Source organism: Microcaecilia unicolor, chromosome 13 (genome assembly GCF_901765095.1).
Source record: "Microcaecilia unicolor chromosome 13, aMicUni1.1, whole genome shotgun sequence".
Taxonomy (NCBI): domain Eukaryota; kingdom Metazoa; phylum Chordata; class Amphibia; order Gymnophiona; family Siphonopidae; genus Microcaecilia; species Microcaecilia unicolor.
The window spans coordinates 63,575,949-63,603,500 of NC_044043.1; the positions used below are offsets into that span (position 1 = coordinate 63,575,949).

General features: G+C 42.7%; 2 protein-coding genes across 3 annotated transcripts in view; one reads left to right on the forward strand and one right to left on the reverse strand.

Moving 5' to 3' along the window:
- The window catches only part of CLCN6 (chloride voltage-gated channel 6), a 36,834-nt gene extending 20,794 nt beyond the window's left edge, over window positions 1-16,040 (reverse strand). Inside the window, exons 1-12 of one of the 2 annotated variants that reach the window (XM_030186104.1) lie at window positions 15,681-16,040; window positions 15,293-15,350; window positions 13,969-14,034; window positions 11,669-11,734; window positions 11,335-11,401; window positions 10,800-10,906; window positions 10,218-10,344; window positions 9,725-9,792; window positions 2,572-2,630; window positions 2,027-2,159; window positions 1,094-1,207; window positions 586-752 (exon numbers count right to left, since the gene is read on the reverse strand). In XM_030186104.1, coding sequence (XP_030041964.1) covers window positions 586-752; window positions 1,094-1,207; window positions 2,027-2,159; window positions 2,572-2,630; window positions 9,725-9,792; window positions 10,218-10,344; window positions 10,800-10,906; window positions 11,335-11,401; window positions 11,669-11,734; window positions 13,969-14,034; window positions 15,293-15,322 — 1,004 coding nt within the window. In that variant the 5' untranslated portion in view covers window positions 15,323-15,350; window positions 15,681-16,040. The other variant, XM_030186105.1, reaches the window with a different exon arrangement.
- Window positions 16,041-16,106: 66 nt separating this feature from the next.
- The window catches only part of MTHFR (methylenetetrahydrofolate reductase), a 46,397-nt gene continuing 34,951 nt past the window's right edge, over window positions 16,107-27,552 (forward strand). The window contains exons 1-3 of the mRNA XM_030186106.1: window positions 16,107-16,446; window positions 26,654-26,876; window positions 27,166-27,404. Of these exons, the coding sequence (XP_030041966.1) occupies window positions 26,662-26,876; window positions 27,166-27,404 (454 nt within the window). The 5' untranslated portion in view covers window positions 16,107-16,446; window positions 26,654-26,661. The remainder of the gene's footprint in view (window positions 16,447-26,653; window positions 26,877-27,165; window positions 27,405-27,552) is intronic.

Consider the following 27,552-nt stretch of genomic DNA (forward strand, 5'->3'; position numbering starts at 1 on the left):
TGTCATTTTGTCCATTATACAACAAAACTCCACTTTAGCAAATACTTGTTCCAGTGATGGTGCCATGGTTTGCTTCCAAAGTCTCGCTATTAAAGTCCGGGCTGCTGTAACCGCATGGGACAAAAGACAGTGAAATGAACTATGTATCACCGTGTCATCTCTTAAGGAGACAACAATATATTTTAGTGGGTTTGTTTATTATTTTTTCACCATCTTAAATGCTTTTAAAGAAAGGCAATTCTATAAGCTGAATAGATTTTTTTTTTTAATATGGTGTTTTTTTTTTTTTTTTTTTTAGCACTTTGTCTTGACTTAGCTACATTTATCCCCCTTTGTCATCAACTGAGCAATCCCTCTTACAGGAAACACAGAGCAAGGATGCATCCTCTCCTCACAAACACAATTAGAAATCTCTTCTCATAAGACTCAAAACCCATAAATAAATGATAGCACCCACAATGCACCCCCCCACACAAACACCTTGAAAACAAATAAACCCCAAACAACCACACCTATATAAACTCTCTCTATAAAAACCCAGAGAGGCAGGAGTAAGAAGTACTGGTGCAGAAACAGCACAGGTACCTGGCAAGATTTGGTTTTGGGTGCACATGTCGCATGCGATATTTTGCAAGTCGCTTATTCAAGCAGTTGAACGTTGCACCTAGAAGGCCCCCAATGACCCCAATAATGATGAAGAAAGCCAAATCCACAGCAGTCCAAAGGTGGCACTTCTTATCAGAATCAGAGCACTGAAGGAGAGAGAATGTAGCAAGTGAGAAACGTGTCTCAAAGAGCAGAGGGCAGCCAGTGAGGGAAACATGAGCACACGTGCACACAAACAAGCAAACCAAGATACTTTCATCTGCTTCTGCAATCACTTCCACTCTGAGGACCAGGGGAGAAATGCTAGGTCACATACTCATAGACACCCTTCCTAGGATATACACATCCAAGTAATGTCACATATGGCACTGAGATTTTATTTCACTTCCACGCAATGGGAGAATGGTAGGTTTAAAATTATGAAAAAAGGATATTTTCTCCAATATATTTTTATAGACTGATAAGGCAGGTGACCTGCAAGACTCACCCTGAATTCGCCAAAATTAAGTAGCCCTGGTGTCTGAAAGGCTCCCCAAGTCTCAAACTGTATTCCAGACCGGAAAAAATTTAAGGTGAAAGTGGCAGACATGGAGCAAAAGAGCTGGAAAAAAAAAACCCACAAAAGGAAGGCTAGTGTAAACAGGAGGTGACAACCTGCAGTGCCACTGGCAGCAGTAAAATGCAAGTCACATAGAGCAGACCTGGCAACTCAATCTATCAACCAATAATTACACAAATCTGCTGTGAGCCAAACCCTCAACTCAAAATTTAAGTACCAAAGCAGGAAATTAGAACTTAGCATGTGTACAGTTTTCTCAGGACCCCCCCCCCCCCCCCAAAACTCCAAAATCTTACCAAAGGTGTCCGCTAGGCCTATCAAATGCCCTTTCTCCTGGCCTCCAGTTTACTCACTCCTTCACCAAAACTCCTTGACTTTCACTGCAAGCTTCCTAAGTTAGACCTGTTTCAATCAGCCAGGGTATAAAAAGGCGCCCTGAGTAGCTGACCAATGGAGAGATTAAGGCATGACCCCTCCTTAATCCCCCAGTGGTTACTGTCCCCCTCCCTTACCCTTGAAAGTGACACTGGAAAGGGAAAATAGGCTCCCTGACATCAGGTATTGTGGGCATTCTGAACACAGCAGCAGGCAGGTCTGAAGTGGCAGGAGCAGGCAGACCTGAGCTGTGCTGGGGATAGACCCTCTAAGTGGCCGCAGGGTAACCCCAGGCGGGTGGCTAGGCGTTTTGTGACAGTCATATGTTATAAAAACCTATGTCAGTAGTGTTCTACATGCTCTGGTCACTTAAAATAACCCCCCCAAAGCCCACTGCCAGGCCTTCACACACCTTCAAGTATCTGCACCTCTGACCTGATGGTTTCCCTATACTCTGCTCATCTCCTCCATGAAATGCTCTCTCACCACTTTCCACGTGAGCCCCTGATTCCAGAAGGAAGACCCTTCCTCCAAGCTGAACAAGGTCCCGCCTATAGGAGCTCCAAAGGCAGCAGCAACTCCAGCAGCAGCTCCAGCCGATACAAAGTCCCTCTTGTCCCTGGTCAAAGAGAAATCAAGAAAGATTTTTTTTTAAATGAAGAATCCTTCTGGCTGTAAAATCCTGGTACACTTCCTTCCAGCCCCTATACCAATGAAACTGGGCAATGCCACTTCTGTTTTGGATTCAAAGTGCCCACAGACAAGTCCAACTATGAAAAAACCTGTCATCACCTGCAAACCCAGATCTAAAAAGAGCATAACGCATAATACACAGGCCTTTTCTTAAGCGAAGCAGCAAACTCCCTGGGCACCTCAGACCATGAAACATTGGCTATTATAACTTCTCAAAAGCCCACAGACAAATGTGTGAGAGGCCCGAGATCAACATATAAGTAGCAATAATCTCTTCACTTTCTAAAGAAGCGCCTCTAAATTAATTCTCTAGCCCGGCTCTCCCCAGCCCACAATACCTGTCACTGCGGAAAAAGGGAAAATTGAACTGGATCTTCTGTAGAGAGAGGCTCTGGAACTGAAATGAGAAGGACAAGAGAATCTATCATTACTTGCAGAGTTAATGTTGCCACTTCTAGCCAACTGTTCGGCTGAACCATTTCTCGTCCTCCCCAGGATTATAGCTATTAAAATATTTGTGACCATCTCTGGGAAACAGTGACTAAAGTCTCCAGAAACAAATAAAAAAAGTTTTAATGAATTCTGTTAAAAACAAACAACTTGTAATACAACAATCCAAAACACATCCTTTCAAGAGAAAAAATAATAAAGTTACAGAAGTTTAAACATGTTACTTTTGAAGAACTGCTCATGACCCATGACATGAAAATCGGCTAGTCTCAACATTTTGGGTCTGTACTTCAGTCACCTTTTCCTAGAGATGAGCACATTTTACAAATGTATCCTCCTTATACACAGGCCTTTTCTTAAGTTAAGCAGCAAACTCCCTGGGCACCTCATAAGACCATGAGTTTCAAATCATCCATTTTTAAAAATAAATTTTGTGTTTCAATCATTTTTATTCAAAACTTAAGAAGAAAAGTTAACATCATCATGTATGAACGTCTGATATTTCCTCCCCATGTGGCTAAACTAACACATAGTACTTCTACCCCCAAAAAAATAAATTTTGTAACTTATCTCCAAACCCATTGTTGTACTCTGCCACACAGTTACTAATACTACAAACTGTGCTTATGTTAAAATCACCTATGTCAATTAACAATACATCGAAACTTGCCATCCGTACACAATTGTCACAACCAGTGTTATCTTATTAGAACCTACTTGTGGTAATTTAGCATAAGCTGCTGTGAAAGCAAAGAAATGAGAACAGAAAAAGTTTCAAAAAAAAAAAAAAAAAAGGACGAAAAGCAAGAGTAAGATAGCATAGAAGCATAAAAAGCAATTATGAAATAAAACACAAACGATAAGAGGCCTCATTAGCAAAGCTTGCATCAACAGCTGTTTCGACCCCGATCACGTCAGTACACCTTTTATAAAGTCTCTCAGGCTGGTATTCAAAAGATCTAAGGGTCTTAAGTTAGGCACTTAGGGAATGGATTTTAGATTTAATTAACACCTTTTTCAGTTGTAGTTCAAGGTGAGTTACATTCAGGTACATTAGGTATTTCCCTGTCCCTGAAGAGCTTACATTCTAAGGAGCCCTTTTACTAAAGCCTAGTGTACACACAGGACCATCGTTAAGGGGTGGCAAACAGGGTAATTGCCCTGGGCCCCCATACCATAAGGGGCTCCAAACCTGCCTCAAGCTAAAGGAGACATAGGCTGAAGGTTCCCTCCCTGGTTTCTGGCCTGGGCCCCTGAATGTTTTAACACCAACCCTGTGTACGCTAAGTGCCACGTGATCCATAGGTATAAAACGGGTTGCACAGACCTTAGTGCACGCTAATGTCCATTAGCACATGCTAAGCTTTAGTAAAAGGGCCCTTAAGTTTGCACCAGAGACAATGGAAGGTTAAGTCACTTGCTCAGTATCAAAAGGAACGTCAGTGGGATCTGAACCCTGGCTTCCCTGATTCTCAGCCCACTACTCTATTAGGTTACTCCTCCACTTAGATCTAGCAAATTGAAAATTCTTTGGGTTTCCAAATTTAGGTTCCTAAAAAGTGAGCAGAGGAGAGGATAGGTTGTATCTACCCCATCTCATTACTACAAGAGTCCTCAGGCAAGGTTCACAGAAACCACAGCGCCTTCCAGAGCTTAACTTGACTCTGAATCTGAGCACCATGTTTTGCTGCTCCACAGTTCTCTCAGACACTGTGCCTGGCTCTGCAGCATCCCCAGTCAGCCTGAGCAATTGCCAGTTTGCTAGCAAACCTGAAAAAGTTTTAAGTATAGAAGAGGTAAAATGTTGTAAATAGGCAGAACTGTTTTCTGCTTCAAAGTCTCATTCATGCACTGTCACACGACCATTCCAGCATCTGCTCAATTGTATTTTGTGGTTTCTGCTTGGATGTTTTGTTTTAATAAGTACATACATAAGTAATGCCACACTGGGAAAAGACCAAAGGTCCATCGAGCCCAGCATCCTGTCCACGACAGCGGTCAATCCGGGCCAAGGGCACCTGGCGAGCTTCCTAAACGTACAAACATTCTATACATGTTATTCCTGGAATTGTGGATTTTTCCCCAAGTCCATTTAGTAGTGGTTTATGGACTTGTCCTTTAGGAAACCGTCTAACCCCTTTTTAAACTCTGCTAAGCTAACCGCCTTCACCACGTTCTCCGGCAACGAATTCCAGAGTTTAATTATGCGTTGGGTGAAGACAAATTTTCTCTGATTTGTTTTAAATTTACTACTCTGTAGTTTCATCGCATGCCCCCTAGTCCTAGTATTTTTGGAAAGCGTGAACAGACGCTTCACATCCACCTGTTCCACTCCACTCAATATTTTATATACCTCTATCATGTCTCCCCTCAGCCGTCTCTTCTCCAAGCTGAAAAGCCCTAGCCTCCTTAGTCTTTCTTCATAGGGAAGTCGTCCCATCCCCCTGCTATCATTTTAGTTGCCCTTTGCTGCACCTTTTCCAATTCTACTATATCTTTCTTGAGATGCGGCGACCAGAATTGAACACAGTACTCAAGGTGCCTTATGTATTTTATGGTGATGTGAAAATGTTTTTCCCCTTCTGAATTTTTCCTATTATTACATATTTATTTATTTGGATTTTGCTCACACCTTTTTAGTAGCTCAAGGTGAGTTACATTCAGGTACACTGGGTATAATGTCACACTTACCCCCCCCGTTTACTAAGTTACGCGCTAGTGCCGATACAGCCCATTCAGTTTCACTTTGAATGGGCTGTATCAGCATTTTCGCATTGCAGTCACTAGCACAGCTTAGTAAACAGGGGAGGGGGGGGGGGGGGGTTTATGTTTTCTGATCTCTAAACAAAAAGAATTATTAGACAAAAGGAACCCGAGTAAACATATAACAGTTTTTAAATTACATCATTTATTTAAGGAAAGTTATCCAACACACATATCAAAGTAACTGCCCTCTTAGTTACTAAATCAAACAATTGACCAAGTTTAATTGATAATTTGATTCAGCTGAACAGAGGCAGACTTGATCGCAGCCAGCCCTGTTGAATGTAAACGTCATCACAGAAGTCAGTTGAATATCAAGCTAACTCTTGACTGTGTCCAGGGAGGTTGGTTTAGCACCCCTACTGATTTTGAAAAGTTTTCTCCTATGAACCTCATTACATATTGAACCTTCCAAGAGAGTGAAGTACTCACCACACGGTTTCTACAAGAAGGCTATGCCAGTGGTTCCCAAATCTGGCCCTGGAGGCACCTCAACCAGTCAGATTTTCAGGATATTCATAATAAATATCCATGAGAGAGATTTGCAATACACTGCACACCACTGCATTCAAACTTTTCTCATGAATATTAAGTTAGGGGTATTGTGACTGGCTGGGGTGCCTCCTGGACCAGGGTCAGGAACCACTGTGCTGCACCAAGACCAAAGGAGATTCCAGAATAGATGGGGGAAAACAAAAAGTGTTGTAACCCTTTCCAGACTGATATATTTCAACAAAGCCATTTCTAAAGCGACTCTACCAAATCAAGGTGAGAGCCATTATCTCCAAATAAGACTTGGAACGTTATCAGGCTTATTTTCAAAAGAGAAAGACGCCCATATTTCGATCCAAATCGGGAGATGGGCACCTTTCTCTCATGGGCGCCCAAATCGGTATAATCGAAAGCCAATTTGGGGCGCCTCCAACTGCAGTCTGTCGCGGGAATGGACAAAGTTGACGGGGTCATGTCGGAGGTGTGGTGAAGGGGGGACTGGGGCGTGTTTATCGGCCAAGGAGAGATGGGTGCGCTTGGCCGATAATGGAAAAAAGATGGGTGGCAGAAGCGAGAATTTGGGCCACTTTTTTTTCACGAACAAGTCCCCAAAAAGTGCCCCAATTGCCCAGATGACCACCGGAGGGAATCGGAGATAACCTCCCCTGACTCCCCCAGTGGTCACTAACCCCCTCCCACAAAAAAAAAAAGAAAAAAAAGAACTTCCCCAGCCTGTATGCCAGCCTCAAATGTCACCCAGCTCCATCACAGCAGTATGCAGGTCCCTGGAGCAGTTATTAGTGGGTGCACTGGACTTCAGGCAGGTGGACCCAGGCCCACCCCCCCCCCCCCATACCTGTTACACTTGTGCTGGTAAATGGGAGTCCTCCAAACCGCCCCCAAAACCCACATCTAGGTGCCCTCCCCCCCATCAGCCATAAGTGCTATGGTAATGGTGTAGAGTTGTGGGGGAGTGGGGTTTGGGGGGGATTTGGGGGGCTAGCTATGGACTTGGGAGGTATTTTAAAAATTTTTTTTAATTGTTACAAGTGCCCCCTAGGGTGCCCGGTTGGTGTCCTGGCATGTGAGGGGGGACCAGTGCACTACGAATCCTGGCCCCTTCCACGACCAAATGCCTTGGAGTTGTTCGTTTTTGAGCTGGGCACCTTCGGTTTTCATTATCGCTGAAAACCGATACCGCCCAGCTCAAATCCGCCCAAATCCGATGCATTTGCCCGGCACCAACCGTATTATCAAAACAAAAGATGGACGCCCACCTTTTTCGAAAATACGGTCTGGCCTGCCCCTTCGTGGGCCCGTCCTCGGAGATAGACGCCCATGGAGATGGGCGTTCGATTATGCCCCTCTATGCTACATTACAGAGAAACTTATATTCTGCAAATAACAACAGTTTATTGTAGATTACAAAGCAAGAAACTAGGGTCATATCACCCAGGAACTACATTATATAGTCCTATCCAACACAAACATTTGTCTAGTTAAAAAAAATTTTAAACCAAGAGAGTTGGTTAGATTTTATCAGGAAAGGCCATGAATCTTCCCAAGAATGGCTAGCCTATCAAAAATTACAGCAAAGAGATGAAAAAAACAACAACATCCACAACCAGAAAATGAAATTAAAAAAAAAAAAAAAAATTAAGAAAACAAAGCAGTATAGTAAAAAATCTTTAATATATAGTTCATTTGCTGGTACAAAAGTCACCTGACATAGCCATGTTTCTGCTTGCGCTTAAGGGAAATATGATATCTTAATGGGGAATCTCAAATTTAATGGTCAAAATCTCAAACATCCATCAATGAGATCTAATCTATTTCTTTCCATAGATCAAAAGCTCTATTGAGCAAACAGGCATTCCTAAGTGGCTCACAATTGCAATTAAGGTCACTTTCACGACTCCATAAAATATAAAGATGGGATTCATGAGCGCAGCAAGGCAGAAAAAGCGCTGCTATCCAAGTGTAACATCAAAGCTCATCTCACATTTGCAAAAACACACTTGGATGATCCCCAAACCTATTGGGATAATGTTCTATGGAGTGGAGTGGCGGCCTAGTATTTAGGGTGGTGGACTTTGGTCCTGGGGAACTGAGTTCGATTCCCACTGCAGGCACAGGCAGCTCCTTGTGACTCTGGGCAAGTCACTTAACCCTCCATTGCCCCATGTAAGCCGCATTGAGCCTGCCATGAGTGGGAAAGCACGGAGTACAAATGTAACAAAAAAAAAAAACAAAACAAAAAAACAGAACTCCTTGGACAATGCGGTTCCCACTACGTCTGGCATAAAACAAATACAGCATTCCCCCTTAAGAACATCATACCAACAGTCAAACATGGTGGTAGTGAGTGATGATGTGGGGATGCTTTGCTGCTTTAGGACCTGGAAAACTTGCCATTACTGAAGGAACTATGACTTCTGCACTGTAAACTAGTGTCTGGTCAGCTGTCTGTGAGCTGAATGGCTGAGAAAGAATTAAAGTTTTGGACTGGCCAAGTCAAAAAGTCCTGACTTGAACCATAGAAATGCAGTGGCGGGATCTGAAACAAGCATTCATGCATGAAAATCTATGAATGTGTCTAAATTATAGAAATATAGAAACAGAAAAATGTAGGCAGATAAAAGACCATATAGCCTATCCAGTCTGCCCATCCATGCCATGCCATCTACTCTCCTTATCACTCCCTTAGAGATCCTATGTATTTGTTCCAAGCTCTCTAGTGAAAGAGTAGCCTAGTGGTTAGTTCAGCGGACTCTGATTCTGGGGAACTGGGTTTGATTCCCACTGCAGCTCCTTGTGACTCTGGGCAAGTCACTTAACCCTCCATTGCCCCAGGTACAAAATAAGTACCTGTAAATATGTAAACCGCTTTGAATGTAGTTGCAAAAACCACTGTAAATCAAGTCTCATTCCTTTTCTCTCTTGAACTCAGATACTGTTTTTGTCTCTGAAAAGAGTAGGCTAGGATTCCTGAACAGCGATGTGAAAGACAGCAAATTATAGGAAGCATTTAGTTGCAATTTCTGCTGCTAAAGGTGCTGCAACCAGTTATATTTAGTTATATTACTTTTTCACGTGTGATATGTGTGTTGGATAACTCTGACCCTTAAAAACAGAAGAAATAAATTTAAAAACTGTTGTTTATTCAGGTTCCCTTGTCTCAAACAGCATTACATTTTGTATAAAGATCAGAAATCATTCACTGTGACACATGTAACAATTGGGGGGGGGGAGGGGGGAATTAGTAGGGGGGGATATTTTTCACATCAAATATATGCTACTATTTTATATGTGATTTATAATCTTACATGCTTTATTGTTCTCCACCTGTGAATAGGTGGGTTATAAATAAATAAAACTAAATAAGATGTTGACAATTTCATGATTACCAGATCCAACGCTTGGAAATACCCATGAGAGAGAATTCGGTACTGATAAAGATCTAAAAAGCCCATGAATAACTGCCACAACCCTCTCCCCCTTCAAAATGCCAAGAGTCCGGTGCCCCTCCAGCAGATGTGCAGCACAGCATCCCCCTTCTTTGGGCCAACTACGATCCACGGTCCTCTCTGTAGAGCAATCAAGCACAATCCAAGTTCATCATCCTTCTCTCACCTAACCAAATGTGCTTGGTTTATGGAAAGCTACAACACTGCTGTATAAACAGCAAAACATGGCAAATATCCCAAAAGACAAACATCACTGCTGTTCCTGGGACAAGAAAAACACTAGAAAAAGTGCAGGTCTGGACACAATTATGGTGCTAACCTGTGGTAATCCAGCACCTACAACAGCACCACTATGAATCATGGGACCTTCCTTCCCCACAAACAGACCTGCAATGAAAAAACAATATAATTCCTATTAATTGGCATATTATAGGCAGTTATGTAGGATCTCATCTTGTCAGGATCTGAGAGCTTCAGTCACAAATATTTACAGTACAGGCACATCACTGATAAGAAAAGAACATCAACATGAAAAGCAAACAGGTGACAAGGACAAAGAGCACAAGACTTATTGAATTGTTAGAATCAAAAGGACTGTGTTTTTCAAGTTTCATTCAAAAGCAGAAATCTAGAAGAATACTGGAAGAACAATACCTCCATCAGTGCAACATGTCCTCCAATCCTAGGAGGTTATCGAGTATTTGTGTTTTCTTACGAATACAGGATATAGAAGGAAGCATGAAAGAGTATTGTCACCTCAGCTGCACCCAAATTCTCCGACAGCAAACCAGCAAGATTCAAGTAGCTCTTACCTCCTGCTACACTGAAGACAACTCCCAAAGCTTTGCACACCAGAGTTTGAAGGCGAACAACCCCTGGAACCTTCACTCCATTGAGGTAACATTTGACCTCTGGAATTCCTGAGCCAGCGGCAACAGGCTATAGGAAAATAGTTCAGACATAAATATCACCAGAAACTAAGACAGACCAAAGGCAGTTGTTCCAGCTATTAACCATCAACCTAAACTTTGCATCATAAATTCATTTGATGCTTGAAAGGACTGCAACAGAGGAAACATACAAACAAGGATGTTACTATGAGCTACATGAACTGTACCAGAGATGATTTGATTGTCCCCCTAATGTACTGATAAACATTCTGGATAACTGGACTAAACTGAAGCAAAACACTGTTTAAAAATGCTACAACTATCAAGATAAGATCTAGTCTTTCCAGGACTTTCAGTCTGTTTGCTCAAGAACTCAGTGCAAGTCCTTATGCCTTTCAAAACTCACACTGGACTCAGCTGTCAGGAAACTCTATACAAGCACCCCTGCTGATGTTTGCATGGTCCCTATCATTCTCCACCTCAGATTGTTCCCCTTAGTCTCACCTGAATCAAAACGAGAAGACTGGCAAAAAAGACAAAGATCAGGTTAATTCCAAGCAGTTCCAAGAGGGATAAAGCAAGGCAGCCCTTTTCACTGCAGTCATCCACAGCTGCAGGACTAGGTCAAGGAAGAAGGGAGTTGAAAATGTGGAGAGAGAGAACACACTTGCTCCAGCCTCCTATCATCCAGATAATCCTCAGGTGCTGTCTCTTCTCCCTAACCCAAGCAAGGCTGCCATCAGCCATGCAAGCCCCCAGGTGCCTCTTCCCCCAACATAGGTCCCAGCCATCCCTGCTCCTCTCTACCAAGATTTTGTTATCCAGGCAAATCCCAGTTGCTTTCATTCCGTTTAACCCCCAGCACTCATCCTAGCAAGGTCTGCAACATAAGGGTGGGCTATGGTCCCTCATAACCTCACATACTATATATATTGGGTAGAAATGATTGGTCAGCATTATACATAGGTACGAATGAAATTCTGTTTCTATAACCTCTTCTATTCCTCTTGCCTTTCAACTGGCACCACAGAAAGGATACAACTCTGCACCAGATTAAACTTAAGCTTAGAGAAGAGCCGAACAAAAAAGTCTACAAACAGTCCCACCTGGCAAAAGAGATTGGGGGGGCGGGGAAGAAAAGAGACAGAAACAGATCAGAATACACTACATGGCCATTTCTCCAGTGGTCTGTAACTACTGTTAAAACCTCTCTCACACTCTAATCACTAATTTATCTCCCAAAGGGGAAAAAAAAGATCCAAAACAAAAACAAAAAAAAAAAACAATTTAGCTGCTGCCCCTCACCTCTTCCAAACACCCTCTCCCCACCAGAAACAGCTTCTCTTCCATTCACTTCCACTTGGATATCTTACCAAACCTGTGCAAACTCCAATAGCAAAAACCATTATCCACGTCACAGCCTCATACTTCCGGGCTTTCTGTTTAGGAACAAAAAGGAGTACATGAATGACGTCATGGGATAGAAACAATATCCTAATGTGGATTAAAAACTGGTTAAATGATAGCAAACAGAGTAGGGTTAAATGGTCAGTATTCTCATGGAGAAGGGTAGATAGTGGGGCTCAACAGGGATCTGTGCTGGGACTGCTGCTTTTTAAAACATATTTATAAATGATCTACAGATGGGAATAACTAGTGAGGTAATTAAATTTGCTGATGACACAAAGTTATTCACAGTTGTTAAATCGCAATAGGACCTTATGAGACTGGAAGACTGGGCATCCAAATGGAAGATGACGTTTAATGTGAGCAAGTGCAAAGTGACGCACGTGGGAAAGAGGAACCCAAACTACAACTACGTGATGCAAGGTTCCGCATTAGGAGTCATCGCCCAGGAAAAAGGATCTAGGTGTCATCGTTGATGATATGTTCAAACCCTCTGCTCAGTGTGCCGCAGCGTCTTAAGAAAGCAAATAGAATTAGGAATTATTAGGAAAGGCATGGGAAACAAAAATGAGAATGTTATAATGCCTTTGTATCATTCCATGGTGTGACTGCACCTTGAATACTATGTGCATTCTGATCCCCACATCTCAAAAAAAAAAAAAAAAAAAAAAAAAAAAAAGATATAATGGAATTAGAAAAGGCACAGAGAAGAGCAACAAAAATTATAAAGGGGATGGGACGACTTCCCTATGAGGAAAGGCTAAAGTGACTAAGGCTCTTCAACTTGGAGAAGAGACAGCTGAGGAAAGATAGGATAAGAGGTCTATAAAATACTGAGAGTGGAGTAGAACGAGTAAATCACTTGTTTATGCTTTCCAGAAATACTAGGATTAGGGAGAATGCAATGAAGCTACTAAGTAGTAAATTTAAAACAAACTGGAGAAAGAATTTCTTCACTCAACATGCAATTAAACTCTGGAAATCATTGCCAGAGAATATGGTAAAAGCAGCTGGCTTAGTGGGGTTTAAAAAGTTGTGGATAATTTCTAAAAGAAAAGTTCATAAGCCATTATTAAGATGGACTTGGGAATAAAAACACTGCTTATTTCTAGGATAAGAAGCATAAAATCTGTTTTACTGTTCTGGGATCTTGTCAGGTACTTGTGACCTGGACTGGCCACCGCTGGAAACAGGATACTGGGCATGAAGGACTTTCAGTCTGTCCCAGTATGACAATGCATGCTCTTATGTTCTTAGAAAGTTAAGAATTCTCTGCTCCTCATGCCAGCTGACACTGCAGCATTCTCAGTGTCAAATGGAGAGCAGCAACAGATGTCAATCCAAGAGCTACATGTAACATCTGGCAAAAAGCAATTATTACAGTGAGTAATAATTGCTTTTTGCCTGCAACTTATCAACCACTAAGGACAATCTTGGGGCTTGGCACACTACAGAGAAGGAGGGGGGAGAAGCAGGTTAAAAAGGAGGTAAAAAGCATCGGGTGGGGGAGCCCCAATGGTCCCAGGGCAGGTAGTCTTGGCCCCTACCAAAGGAAGTGTATAGGACTGAAGCAGGTCAGACACCAGTAACAGACATCTGGTGCAGGAAACACTGGAAGAGAAGGCTTTGCTAGTGATGTTCGTAAAACATGTGTATGAAATAGATGAAGCAACATCACTGTAACCACTTCTAGATTGGAAAGCAGCAGCAATTAACTGATACACTGGATTTTAAATTCTGTGGGATCTTTTTATGACTAAACTACAGAAAGCATCTCTCCCCAGCCCAGGTGGAGGACAAAAACCTCAAGTGTTGGGGAGGTAAAGAAACAAGCTGTATAATACACAATGCTGCAAACTAACTGCAACAGACCAACAGATTCAGCAGGTTTTGTTTTTCAACAGAATGACACTTCAAGGATTCAGATCTACCACATCCAGAAAACAACAAAAACCACTGCATCTTATTTTGCTTCCATGGGAAAAATGTTTAATGCATTCAATCTTAAGTGCTTGAGGAAGTTAATCATCAGATGTTTTGTTGATTGATATATTATGGTTGGTTTTTTGAGGGGGCATTCAAGCAAGACTGAAAATCATACATTGTAAATAGTATAACATGCCATACTTTGTATTGTTTTTGAATATTTTTACTGCTGTAATTGTCTATTGCTCATGCTTGATCTATTCTTACTGTACACCGCCTTGAGTGAATTCCTTCAAAAAGGCAGTGAATAAATCCTAATAAATAAAATATAGAGTCCTACCTTTCTATCCTGGCTTTCCAGCACTTCCAGGTAAGGGTCATTGATACATCGATCATAATCCAGACTCTGAAAAAGAGTTGCTTAAGGTTAACTGGCAAATTGCAACCCTCTCTTAATCATGTAACATAATCAACACAGTTTGGGGGGGTAGGGGAGAACCAATTATGTAACTGCAGTCTTCTGCTACTGATGCGAGCAAATAAGAAAGGTAATAATCAGGGATGGCTGGCTTTAGCAGTAACGGGTTCAAAGTGAGAGAACCCAAGGCAAAGTATTTCAGCCACATTTTCAAGAACTCAGTCTCTGGACTTTTACATCAAAATGTATCTTGTATATACAAATCATGATTTCACTTTTAGCATCTGGAACTTACAGTTTGGCATGATTTGTGATTGTCAAAGAGCTCCACAATTAAGAATTTACAGACAGAAACACAGCTGACAAAAGACCACATGACCTATCCAAACTGCTCATGCACACCAACCGCCCAGCTCTAAAATCCCTTCCTCTCCCTCAGAGCTTCTCTGTGCTTGCCCCTGAAATTTACATATTATATTCACACACTTATTTTGTACCTGGGGCAAAGGAGGTGCAATGGGAATTGAACAGAGTGGAGGAATAGCCTAACCATTAGGCTATTCCTCCACTCCTAGGCATTCTTGAGTTCAGATACTGTCATTATCTCCATCAATCTCCATTGGGAGACTGTTCCATGTATTTTGGCCATGTTTTTGGTGGATGCTGAAAATTTGTGATTTGTTCTGTCTCCCTCCCTCTCTCCAAACAGGAGTAGTCCCTCCTCCTGGAACCCCCCTCGAATGCCTCTACAACTCATACGTCACCCTGGAACTAGCTTACAATCCCTAGTAGTCTAGGGCTGTAGCTGGGGAAGGAGTGAAAAAATTAGCTTTGGTTGGCCTCTACCCGAGTCTACCCCTTTCACCCTCATTCACAATAATAACTGTTCCAGGATACAACTAACAGCACTTTCTACTCAGTCAAGCTTAAAAATGCAAGGTCAGAGAGAATAGATCTTCACTTCATGACAGCAGCTTTGGAGATGTTCCATATACTGATGCTATTCTGTCTGCTGCACTGTTCAGGTCATTACAAAGAAAAAGGTGAAAAGACACTAAGGGCCTCTTTTACAAAGCCATACTAGCGATTCCTGTGCTGTAAATAAGAGGAAGCCCAGAGGAATTGAATGGGCTCCTCTCACTTACCATGCAGGAATCTCTAGCACAGCTTTGTAAAAGAAGCCCTAACTGAGCAAACAGAAACAAAACAAGTTGATTATGTATTAAGTTGCAGAAAATTAATACACCTCATAGTCTTTACGCGGAAGGATCTCCATCTCCCTCACGTGTTTCTCCAAGAATGGTCTGAAAACAAAAATAAAGGTTTGGTGTTGGCAGAAGTTTTCAAGGGAACCCCTTTCTGTGCATACTTTTCGTCACCAATAATCAGAAAAAGAAAAAAGCAGCAAACTACAAGCGAAAATCTGTGTAGCCTTCAGTGCTCAGTTTCTTGTAAAATTCATGCATTGGCATGCAGCATCCATAGCATAATATTCACCTCAGTTAATAAAAAGACAAATAAGATGTGTGTCTTTAACACTACGTATAGCTGTATATGAGCTCTCTGGGCCAACTGGGTTTCTTATTCAGATATATCACATATGAAAGAACAAATAGTCTCAAACAAATACATACCACCTTTGGATAGTTCTTATCCCGACCTGATACAAAATACCAAAGCAAAAATCAGTGGCGTAGCTGGGGGGGGCGCAGGGGGAGCGCCCCCTTGTAGAAAAAATGGCGCCTATGCGCCTCTTGCCAATATTTTTTTCTGCCCCCTCCCAAGCGAGGCTGCAATCTTTTTCTGCCTCTTCTGCCCGCGTGGTCTGGTCACTGCCCTGAAGCACTGTTCTCCCACCAGCCCGCTCTCCCCGTCCGCCTGCCTGGTCTGGACTGTGGAGGACACTTAAGTTTTGCTGTCCTGAACTACCGCTCTCCCTCCTCCAGCACCGGCGATTCCCATAGTCAGCCTCCGTGCGTGACGTCGTCGGGGCCTCTTCTCAGGCGCGTCCCGCCTACTCTGCAACTTCCGGTTTTCCGGAAAGGTGGGACGCGCGTCTGAGGAGACGCCCCGACGTCGCACGCGTCGCTGGCAGAAGGGCGGCTGACTATGGGAATCGCCGGCTCTGGAGGAGGGAGAGCGGTGCTGCAGGGCAGTAAAACTTAAGTGTCCAGACCACGCGGACGGGGAGAACGGTGCTTCAGGGTACTGACCAGACCACGCGGACGGGGAGAGGGTAGAAGAGGCAGGAAAAGGTTGGAGCCTCGCTTGGGAGAGGGCAGAAACAAAATATTGGCAAGAGGCGCATAGGCGCCATTTTTTTCTACAAACCTGACCTGTTTGGGGGAGCGACCGCCCCCCCCCCCCAGCCACGCCAGAAAACACATTTCCACGAAACTGGTATGCGTCCTGATGGTATTGTTATATTTCTTTTTGCACCTTGTTGACTCTGTATGATTGGTAATTATTTAATATGCTTATTTCTAAGTTTACTTCACTGTTCTAATTGTGTATTTGGCTTTAGTTTACACACATGACATTCAGTAGTAGCATTGCACAAATACTGTGTATTTTTGTTCCCTGAGGGCTTACAATCCAAGTTTGTATCTGAGGCAGTGGAGGATTATTAGCCATCTCTCTCCTCTTCAATCTGTTCAAAATTCTGCTGCAGGACCCTGCCAGGGTCATTATGCTCATATTAGCCCTCTCCATAAGTCACTTCACTGGCTTCCTATCCGTTTCTGCATACAGTTCAAACACCTCTTATTGACCTATAAGCGCATTCATTCTGTAGCTCCTCAGTACCTCTCAACTCTCATCTCTCCCTATATTCCTCCCCGGGAACTCCGTTCACTGGGTAAATCTCTATCTGCACCCTTCTCCTCCACAGCTAACTCCAGACTCCGTTCCTTTTATCTGCTGCACCATATGCCTGGCATAGACATCCTGAGCCGGTACATTAAGCTCCATCTCTGGCCGTCTTCAAATCTAAGCTAAAAGCCCCCCTTTTTGATGCTGCTTTTAATTCCTCACCCTTATTCACCCTTATTTTATCATCCTCACTTTAATATTCCCTTATCTCTTGTTTGTCCTAATTAGATTGTAAGCTCTGTGGAGCAGGGACTGTCTCATGTTCAAGTGTAGAGTGCTGCATACATCTAGTAGCGCTATAGAAATAAGTAGTAGTAGTATTGGGGGGTAATTTTCTACAGGTCGGCTAAAGTTAGGTGCTGGGATGCTGTGTACTAAGCTGATTATTCTATATAGTATGACTTGAGTTGCATGCACAAATCCGGGCGTATTCTGGATTTGTGCGTGCAATTTAGGCTTAAGCCAATTGGCACTGATAATTGACCTTAACAAGCAATTAGGGCGGGTCATGGGCTTTCCTAGAATTGACATCACTATTATAGAATATACCTGTTCCATGTGTAATTTTATCAGAATTTACCACCAGATTTTCATTGGCGTAAATGGCTGCGATGACATATAGTCATGGAAAATGGTCATAGTCTATAAACTACGCCTAGATTTAGGCATGTTCTATAAGCCACACCTAGGCGTATTTTTTTGTTGCTGATTTTTAGGTGTGATGTATAGAATCTAGCCCAACGTGCCTAACTTTAGGTACCAGTGTTTACTGCTAGCTCAATGGCAGGTGAGGGCATTTACACCAAACTGCTGTCAGGAGTGGGTAATTGCTAGTATTCTGTAATGTGCATATAAGTGTTGGGCATGTCCCTGACCTACCCATGCTTTTTCCAGTTGCAAGTTATGGATTTTGCATGTTCAGTTTCTAGAATCCTGACTGTGGGTAATTACAGGTGTTCTGCTAATTAACACCAATTATTGCCAGTTAGGACCTAATTGTTATGCATGTAGCTAGCACTATTCTATAACTTGCATGTAGGCACAATTTGACGTGTAGGGCAAGATTTAGTAAATGGCGCCTAAAAAATCAGTGATGAAAAAAACCTGCTGAAGCGGTATTCTATAAGATGCACCTAAAGCTTGGTGCGGTTTATAGAATAGCACTTAAGCTTATGGTCACACCTAAATTTAGGCATGACCATTTGCACCAAGAAAAACATGGTGCAAATGCCTACACTTAAATTTATACACAGAGCACCCTTATTCTGTAATTACGCTTGTAACTGAAAACCACACCCCTATTCTGCCCCAAAATGCCCATGACTGTCCCCATTCTATGCCTCCTTTTTTGAGCTACACATAAATTTTAGGCATTTAACACATCTAATTAGTGCCAGTAATTGCTTGTTTAAAAGCCAATTATTGGCACTAATTGGTTTGTTCAATTAAGTTGCATGAGGAAATTGGGACTGTGCCTAAACTTATGTGCTCAATTTTTGAGGACCTTTATAGAATTAGGGGGTTAGTTTGCAAAGCTGTGCAGGTTTATAGAATCAGGGAGTAAGTGACTTGCCCAAGGTAAGTGTTTGGTGGTTCCACTTCATTACCCTGAATTTTGGTTATTTTACTGTTATTAAAGTGTAGCTTATCTGTAAAGCTCCATTTCTGGTATACCGTCTTTGGTGAATCTTTTTATAAAGGCTATAGATCTTAAAGCAATCAATTTTCCCATAGAAATATAATGGAAGAAAGGCCTTTATAAAGGAGGCATTTACTTTAGTCTCTTCTTCTAGCTAGCTTTTAGTCTTACTCCTTTATTTTGAGGGAGATTGAGGGGCCCAATTGCTTCATCAGATTCAAAGCATAGATTTCTTTAATCATCTGCTCAATGATGAACTTCTGGTGTTAAATGTATTTTACAAGAACAAAATGTCTCATTTAGCAGAGCAGATCTGGAGGGAGATCTTTGGTAAGAAATTGGCAGAACATCCGTAATGGTTTCTTTTACTGGTATAGCTGAGCAGTTAGGCTTAAAAAGAGTTCTGGGAATGTATGCTGTCAGGTTTCACTGAGAGCTATTTTGGTTTCAACTAAAACAGCACAATGCTGTTGTCAGCTATCTCCATCCATGAATGGGACACTGTTCAGACCCGCTGAATCTGATCTTCTGACTAGGTCGTAGAATGAAAGCAGATAATGACCCCAAAGGCCTATCTGTTTTGACTTTGATCTACTTTCTGGTTATGTTACTTGAATTTTTTTCCTTCAGCACATCCATCTGGAAACTTTCACATATCCACTGCACTCACTATCTGTGAAGGATTTGTGTTTGTCTTGAGTCTACTCCTTTTTTGCTTCATAAAGAACTTCCCCTTTTCTCTGAAAAGTACTTTGCTCTTTTGAATCATTTATACCTAGTGCTTGTTTTGTTTTTTAGGAATTTGTTGTGGTGTTTTGGAGCCTGAAGATATTTTAGGGGTTGTCATACATAAAAAAATGCACCTTCCATTTCCTCTGCTAGTCTCTAGTTTTTGTGGAAACTAGAATAAAACCTGAATAAGGGACCTTTGTGATCCTGAATGATCAGAGTCTACAGTTTTCTTATTTTTTGTCCTGTAGTATAGATTATATAAGCTATAAAGATACCACTAGTAGAACTTGACACTTCTGTCTGTAAAAAGGATCCTAAAAGTGGTCATGATTTGAAATCCTCTCTGATGTGACACTGACATTTTTCGGGTTTTCCGAGTAGGATTCTCACTTAAGTTTTTGTATGGATGAGTAGATTAATAGATTTTAGTAGTAGATCAAGGTGCGTTACATTTAGGTGCAGTAAATATTCTTCTTTCCCTGGAAGATTTGTACCTGAGGCAATGGAGGGTTAAGGGGCCCTTTTACTAAAGGGTTGCCACATGGCAACCCGGCCGTTGGCAGTAGTTCCACCTTGCGCGTGTGCCATTCCTGGCGCTTCAGAAAATATTTCCGCAATTTCTAGCATGGCGCTAATCCAGCGGTAAACAGCATTGCCAGGTTAGAGCAAGAGCCCGTGCTGCCACCTCGATGAATGAAAGAAATGAAAATTTACGAGAGGAACACAATCTGAATGCCGGGCATTTGTACACAGGGTAGATAGGACACTTTTTTTTAAAAAATGAAGGACGTGAAAGTATTACATCTTGGGGGAGGGGTGAGGAGGAAAGCGGTGGGGTATCCGGATACTGGGCGTTAGGGCCACGGGGGGTACATAGACTTTTGAAAGCCTTAAGGAACCCAAAGTGTGGGAAGGAGGAGGAAAAGGAGGGGAGGGAACGGGGTGAGGGGCATTAGGAACAGGGGAGGGGGCCCTGTCACACACTCTCATTCTCACACACACACTGTCACACAGTCTCACTCTGTCACACATTCACTCTGGCTCTCTCTCTCTCAAACATACACACTCCCAGGAAAACCTTGCTAGCGCCCGTTTCATTCGTTCCAGAAACGGGCCTTTTTTACTAGTTAAAGAAATATCTTTTAAGTCATCATTCTGATCTTCTAGTTGAATTTGTTCCAATTCTTGTTTAAAGGGGGCATATTTTGAGAAGGAATTTTCAAGATTTCAATGAGGTATTTCTTAAATAGTTCCAAAGGAAGAATCCCTACTGGTTTAGGAAAATTCAAGTTTGCAGTTTCCTGGGTTGATTTATAATCAGGGAGTTCATGTTATCAATAGCCTGCCAGAGAGTATCGAGCGTCACCACCATGGGAGGATTCAAAGATCCTTTCCTTCCCAAGATCTCATCACTCGGCGTTATCTGCATCGGGGGAGAGCCACCACCACAGGCCCCCATTCCTGTGCCTTCTGCATCTTGTGGGCCTGTCTTCTCTTCCCAAGTCACAGCGGGTCATGGTGGGATAGCTGGCTCTGGAGGGGAAAGCGTGGTCTCAAGTTCCACCAACGTCGGACTCCCTTCTCTGACGTGTGAAGGAATTCCAGCTCCGGTTTCAATTGGTGGGCATCGGAGGGCGAAACTGTCCAGCGTCTGCTGTTTCGGTGAGGGTATCAGGGCTGGAGGCGGTAATGCCCTGATAATCCCTTTTCTTTTTGTGTGTGGCATAGTAAGTTTAAAGAATAAGAAAAATAGTAGAGTCCTCCAGCTAACGCTCAGCAGTCTCACCACTCGTAATGCATTGATGCCATCTTGGTCAGTCCCCCTCCAATCGGTTGTAAATTAAAGGTAATAGAGATCTATAAGACCCTATCCTTCTGTTGTGTCTCTTTAGTCAGGTTCGGAAACATCCTGACCTGGGAGCCAAGAAAGGGTACGTCCCTCTTAAAAAAAAAAAACAACAATCTAAGCACCCAATATCAGTCTGAAGGGGAGACATGATAGAGGTATATAAAATAATGAGTGGAGTGGAACAGGTGGATGTGAAGCATCTGTTCACGCTTTCCAAAAATACTAGGACTAGGGGGCATGCGATGAAACAACAGTGTAGTAAATTTAAAACAAATTTAAAACATGTATAGAATGTTTGTACGTTTGGGAAGCTTGCCAGGTGCCCTTGGCCTGGATTGGCTGCTGTCGTGGACAGGATGCTGGGCTCGATGGACCTTTGGTCTTTTCCCAGGGTGGCATTACTTATGTACTTATGTAAAAGTAATGAGTTCTGTCCCTGAACTCTCTAGTATTTCTGAAACATTCAGAACATCGATATCAGTTCCCAAGTTCCCTTGAGCTTTCAAAGGTTCTGTTTTAGATGAAGGCAAATAATAGATTCTCTCTTCAGGGACTTGCAAGATTTCTTTCATATATTGTCTAAACATATCTCTAGCAGTGGTGAACTGAGCTTTTGGAAAATGTATTACAAGAAGATTAGAATATGTCGCCATATTTTCTTGGTTCTGATATCAAAGAAGAATTAACTAATTGTGTACTTTTAATCTGAACAACGTGTTCATTCACCAAGATTTATTTGCTCTGTTTGAGCCTGGATTACCCCTATATCAGAAGCATTGCATTGTATATTCAAATTCATTGTAGCGAGTTGGTCAGAAAACCTTTAACCTAGCTCAGAGACCTCTGTCTATATCAACTTGTGTGAAAATCGGAGGATGCTGTAGGGTGAACTCAGGAACTCCTATGTCTGACGAAATCTGCCCCTCACCATTCAGCAGATCTTGCTTCCAGCCCAGCGGTAGCCATTACTTCTCCCACTGATAGTGTCACTGCTGACCTGGAGGGAGAAACTTTGCTCCCTGAACAGCCTGTGGAGACTTCTCCCCTGGTTGGGGGGGAGGGGGTGTGCTTCCAGCTTCTTGCGCATAGCTACCTCACCTGAACTCACCAAGCTGGCCAAAAAAAGGGGGGGTCCACATGTTGAGGGACAAAGAGATTTCTGAGCCAAAGTCAAATATTGCTCCTGGCAGTGGCATAGAAACAACTCCCTGACTTCTGATAAAGCAGTGCTGCTATCCATGGGTGCAACCAGGGCTGTGGGGGGGGGGAAGCCCGGCACCGGGGTCTCTCTCTCTCTCTCTCTCTCTCTCTCTCTCTCCTGCTCCTGACGGGACCCGAGTGATCGCGTCCCGACAGGAGCAGGAGAGAGAAAACTCTGGCACCAGATCCCCTTGGAGGCTGGAGAAAACCTGGAGGAGCAGACACCGCAGGTCTTCCTCCAGCGCTGCTCTTCTGCCCATTGCTTGCTGAGCGACTGCTTTTCCTCTCAGGCGCTTATGCTCGGTTTTGAAACTGAGCATGCCCTGAGAGGAAAAGCAGGGGCAGGCAGTCGGCAGAGTAGAGAGTCAGTGCTGGAGGAAGACGTCTTCTGCAGGCGGGGCCTTGGGATCCCCGCCAGCTAAGGTATTTCAATCCTGTTGTTGGGGGCAGCAGTGGACAATGATTGTGGGGGGGGGGGGGGGGGGGGGGGGGGGGGGGGGACGCAGCGGCGGCCCTGCCCCGGGCCCAGTTCAGTCTCTCAGTGGCCCTGGGTCCAACAACTGAAGCTGAAAGTGTAGACTGGAGTTTGGAGGGATAAACCCATAGTTTATCATAATTGCCAGCAAATGGAAGCTACTCCTCACGTATTGCTGCCAACTTGACTCCTTTCCTGGCTGAAATGATAGAATTTTTCTTTTCCTCTTATGGTTGTTTTGTTGATGGTTTTTGTGCTATATTCAATAAAATGTGGTTTTAACTTGGTTTACTCACAGGCTCTTTTGTTTCCTTTGTAAAGTTCTTTTAGTCTTTCGCCTCCTGTGCAATTGTTACTTTATAATCTTTTTTCCATTTATCTTATTTGCTTATGGCTTTAATCTGTTGCTGTTCTGTGCATGGTGGGTATTCTAGTTATAAGGGGTGTTTTTATCTCTCTGTGCCTCACTCTTATCTAATTGACTGTGTCACCAGACTCGCTTTTCATATTTCTACTGGCTGCAAAGGTTAGTCCACAGTCACACCATGGTACTTCTTGCCCTCCTTCTGAGATAACCTGCTCCTCTTTGTGAAGAGACCAGGTGATGCTTTTGCTGCAGGGGGGGGAGGGGGGAAGAGAATCTCCAGTTTTCTTCCTCAGTGCTCACAGTGAGATAAGTATGTCTAACATACCACTTCTCACCTTGGCTGCAGTGTTTTATCTCCATTGTGGGACACTGCAATCAAGTGAATGGTCTTCTGGAAATACATTTCACTGGGCTTTTGACACTTTAAAGCCTTAAATTTTGAAGTGGGAAGAGGGCATTTCAGGTGCAGAAATCTAAAGGAGTTGTATGTGATAGGAGGTGAAAAACTGATGTGCATGGACAAGGAAAGGGACCTCAAAGTGGCAAAACAATGTGAAGGCAGTGGCCAAGGCCAGAAGGATGCTTGGCTGCATAGAGAGGGGCATATCCAGCAGGAAGAAGTTGGTGATAATGCCGCTGTACAAATCATTGGTGAGACTGCCTTTTCGAGTACTGTGTTCAATTTTGGAGGCTGTAGCATTCCAAGGATATAAAAGGAATCAAAGCGGTTCAGTGGAAAAAAAAAATGAAATGGGGTCCAGAAGACATGTGAGAAGAGACTTGAATATCTGTACTCTGGAGGAGGAGAGGGATAGTGGAGATATGATACAGACATTTAAATATTTGAATGATACAAATGAACAAACAACCCTTTTACAAAACTGGAGAACCTATAGAACTAGAGGATATGAAATGAAGCTGCAAGGGGGAAACTGAAAAGCAAGACTGGGAAATGTTTCTTCACCGCGAGGGTAATAGATGCCTGGAGAATGCTCTTCTGTGGGAGGTGGTGGGAATGAAAACGGTGAAGGAATTCAGAAGTGGGATGTATACTTAGGATCCCTTTATGGGGAGTGGATGGAATAAAATTATAGAGTATTTCCACACAAAGTAAAACACAAATGAAAGAAAATGACAGAATGACCATGGGGGCGGGGGGAGGAGCCTGCATAGAGAGCAGGTGCCACTTTCTGGACAGACTGGATGGACCATACTGGTATTTATCTGTTGTCATTATGTATCGTCATCTCTTGGAATTTAATACTTTTGATAGATGTCCCACTGCCACCTTAAATTTAACATGGCCATGATAGAATTTCTGATCTTTCCTCCCAAATCGTTACCCTCCTTCCTCTTCTTTCTGTCTCTAAACAACACTATCATTTTCCCAATTCCCTTAACCTGCAATCTGGTGGTCATTTTCAATTCCTTTCCTTTCTGTACATATTCAAACACTAAAGTGTCATTTCCTTCTCTATAATTATCTCTGAAAATAGTCTCTTCCTTTTTTGAAGATACTGTCAAAGTGCCTTTTCATGCTCCCTTCTTTATTTAGACTGATGTTGTCAGTCCTTACAAGACTCACTAAACTATCTGTCTCTCTGTCTTTACAGTACAGTCTATCTAAAATTAAATTACATTGCAGGCTTGATATTAAAAAGCTTTTTGGATGTTGAAAACCATGCTGAGTGTGTGTGTGTTTTTTTTTAACACAGTGGCATTATAAGCACTATTCTATAGTTCATGGTCCCTAACTCTACAAACATGTGACTGAAAAGGGGGCATGTCGGGGGTATTCCAAAAAGTTGCGTGCGGAATTATAGAATATGGCCTTGGTGCACGCAAGCATTTACACCAGGTTTCAGCAGGAGCTGAATTAGTGACCAATGTTCCCATCAATCTGTTCCCATATGGCTTATTACGGGAACATTGGACACGAAAGGGTTAAGCCCATTTACTGAATCCAGCCGTATACGTATAATTCTGGATATATAGTGCATCATAAGGGTAAAATTCTGTAACTGGGCACCACATTTAATAGCCCCTTGTGCATGTTAGTTTACAGAATACTAACACTTATGCATGTAAGTATACTGTCGCCCACAAAGGTGCTAGCAGGGTGCTTAAGCTCTATTCTGTAACGGTGCAGGTAAGTGGCATAGGACGTAAATGCAAAGGGGCATGCACATGGGTGGGTGTGGTTCATACTACACAGATGGGTCTAATCCAGTGGTTCCCAAAACTGGTCCTGGAGGCAACACAGCTAGTCAGGTTTTCAGTATATCCATAATGAATATTCATGAGATAGATTTGCATGCAGTGGAGGCAATGCATGCAAATCTCTCATGAATATTCATTGTGGGCATCTTGAAAACCTGACTGGCTGGGTGCCTCCAGGACCAGGTTTGGGAACCACTAGTCTAAGCCATTGGAGGAGAAAGTGAGCAGATGTGCAGTTTTCTGGATTCTCAGGTCCTGATTCTCAGATGGTCTGGCTTTCTGGACTGCTACTGTATTAGTTTTGTCTGTGTCTTAACTAGATTATAGGTTCTACAGAGCAGGCAGATGTGTAGCTGTACAACACTGTGTGCATCTAGTAGAAATGTTAAGAAGTTGAAATCCTATGGCTTCCTGTATGTGTTATACTTTCACTGTTTTTCTTGAGTCTTGAACCAAGAACTTGCATGTTTCATTGAGACTGAAATGTACATTGATGCAAGTTTAGCGCAGTGGTTCTCAGCCAGTGTGTCAGGACAGACTGGTGCGTCCCCAAGTGCTGGGAGGTATGTCACAAAAAATTTGGTATAGACAGCAAGACTGTGCTTTCCTTAGCAACAATTTGTGCCTGTGAGCTGGTGAGAGCAGAGATCTAGAGAGTTAGGAACTTGAAATCCCTATAACTGGTCCTTATTTCTGCTTCCCTACTACCCCCAATGATAACTGCTGCCATCAGCCCCAAGTGAAAATGTTAAAGGTCTGCTGCTGGAGGCTTCTATTTGCTATGTTGTTTCTGAATAGCATATTTGCATGGTTTCGTTTTGTTTCACAGTATCTGGCAGTTGCTATTACTGAGGTGACACCAGAATTCTTTGTAAGCATGGCAGGTGAGAAATGTGGGTGGGACTGATGTGTTGCATACATGGGATTGAATGACAGGCAAATTCACACTAAATTTAATGTCGATGAAATATTTAGATCTTTCATTCAGGTGTGAATTTTAGTGTTCAGTGTGTAGACATTGTATGCCAGGTATGTCACAACAGAAGAAAGCCTTTAGCATCTAGTATTTTGCTACTGATTTCTAGGTTAGGGCTTCTCGTTAGTTGTATCATCCCACAGTTTAAATGATAGGGAAGAATTACTGTGCTCGTTGGTTACAGGAAAAAGGTACTTTCTTTTTCTTTTCTCTAAGATGATGTTGCACCAAGTGTTTAGTGCTTTCTTTGATCTTTCACTCTCTTGTCATTTTCATAGAGATCACCATGGTAAATGAGGCCCAGAGCAGTGATGCCACCAGCTGCAGCAGTGCTGATAACTCCAAGGAAAGCTCCCGATGTTCCACTCCCATCCTTGATGCTGAGCGCCATGAACGCTTACGTGACAAGATGCGGCGCCGGATTGATTCTGGAGACAAGTGGTTCTCCTTGGAGTTCTTCCCACCACGAACAGCAAATGGTGCTGTCAATTTAATATCAAGGTGAGAACTCCTCACTTAAATGTCCAGGTATGATGACAGTGCAGGCTTCTAAAAATCACAGCCCAGTAAAGGTGAAGCACGTGTGTAACCAGAACTCAAAACTGTCTTTATATAAAATAATTCTATATGATCCCAGAGTAGGCTGTATTCAGTGTTGTCTGGACACCTGTCTGCTGTGATCAGAGACAAATACAGCATGGACAGCCTTGTAATTGTTGGTTAGCCCTGTAATTGTTGAGCTGGGTTAGATTTGAGCTCAGAAATACAGCAAGCAATCTTTGTGCCATAGGTTTGACCAAATGGGTGCTGGCGGCCCCCTGTTTATTGACGTGACCTGGCATCCAGCAGGAGATCCAGCATCTGACAAGGAGACCTCTTCTATGATCATAGCAAACACAGCTGTAAACTTCTGTGGTCTGGAGACTGTCCTGCACATTACCTGCTGTAATCAAAGCAAAGATGAGATCACCAGACATCTACATAAGGCAAAGCGACTTGGACTGAAAAATCTCATGGCACTTCGAGGGGGTGAGAGCATTATATATTACCAGAAAAAGCAACTGAAACATTTCCCAATGTGATAATGAACTTTTGAAAAAGAAATGTCAAACTATTACAAATTCAGAAGCAGGCTTTCTTGGTTTTAAGAACCAAAACAAAAAAAGTGGATTAATGA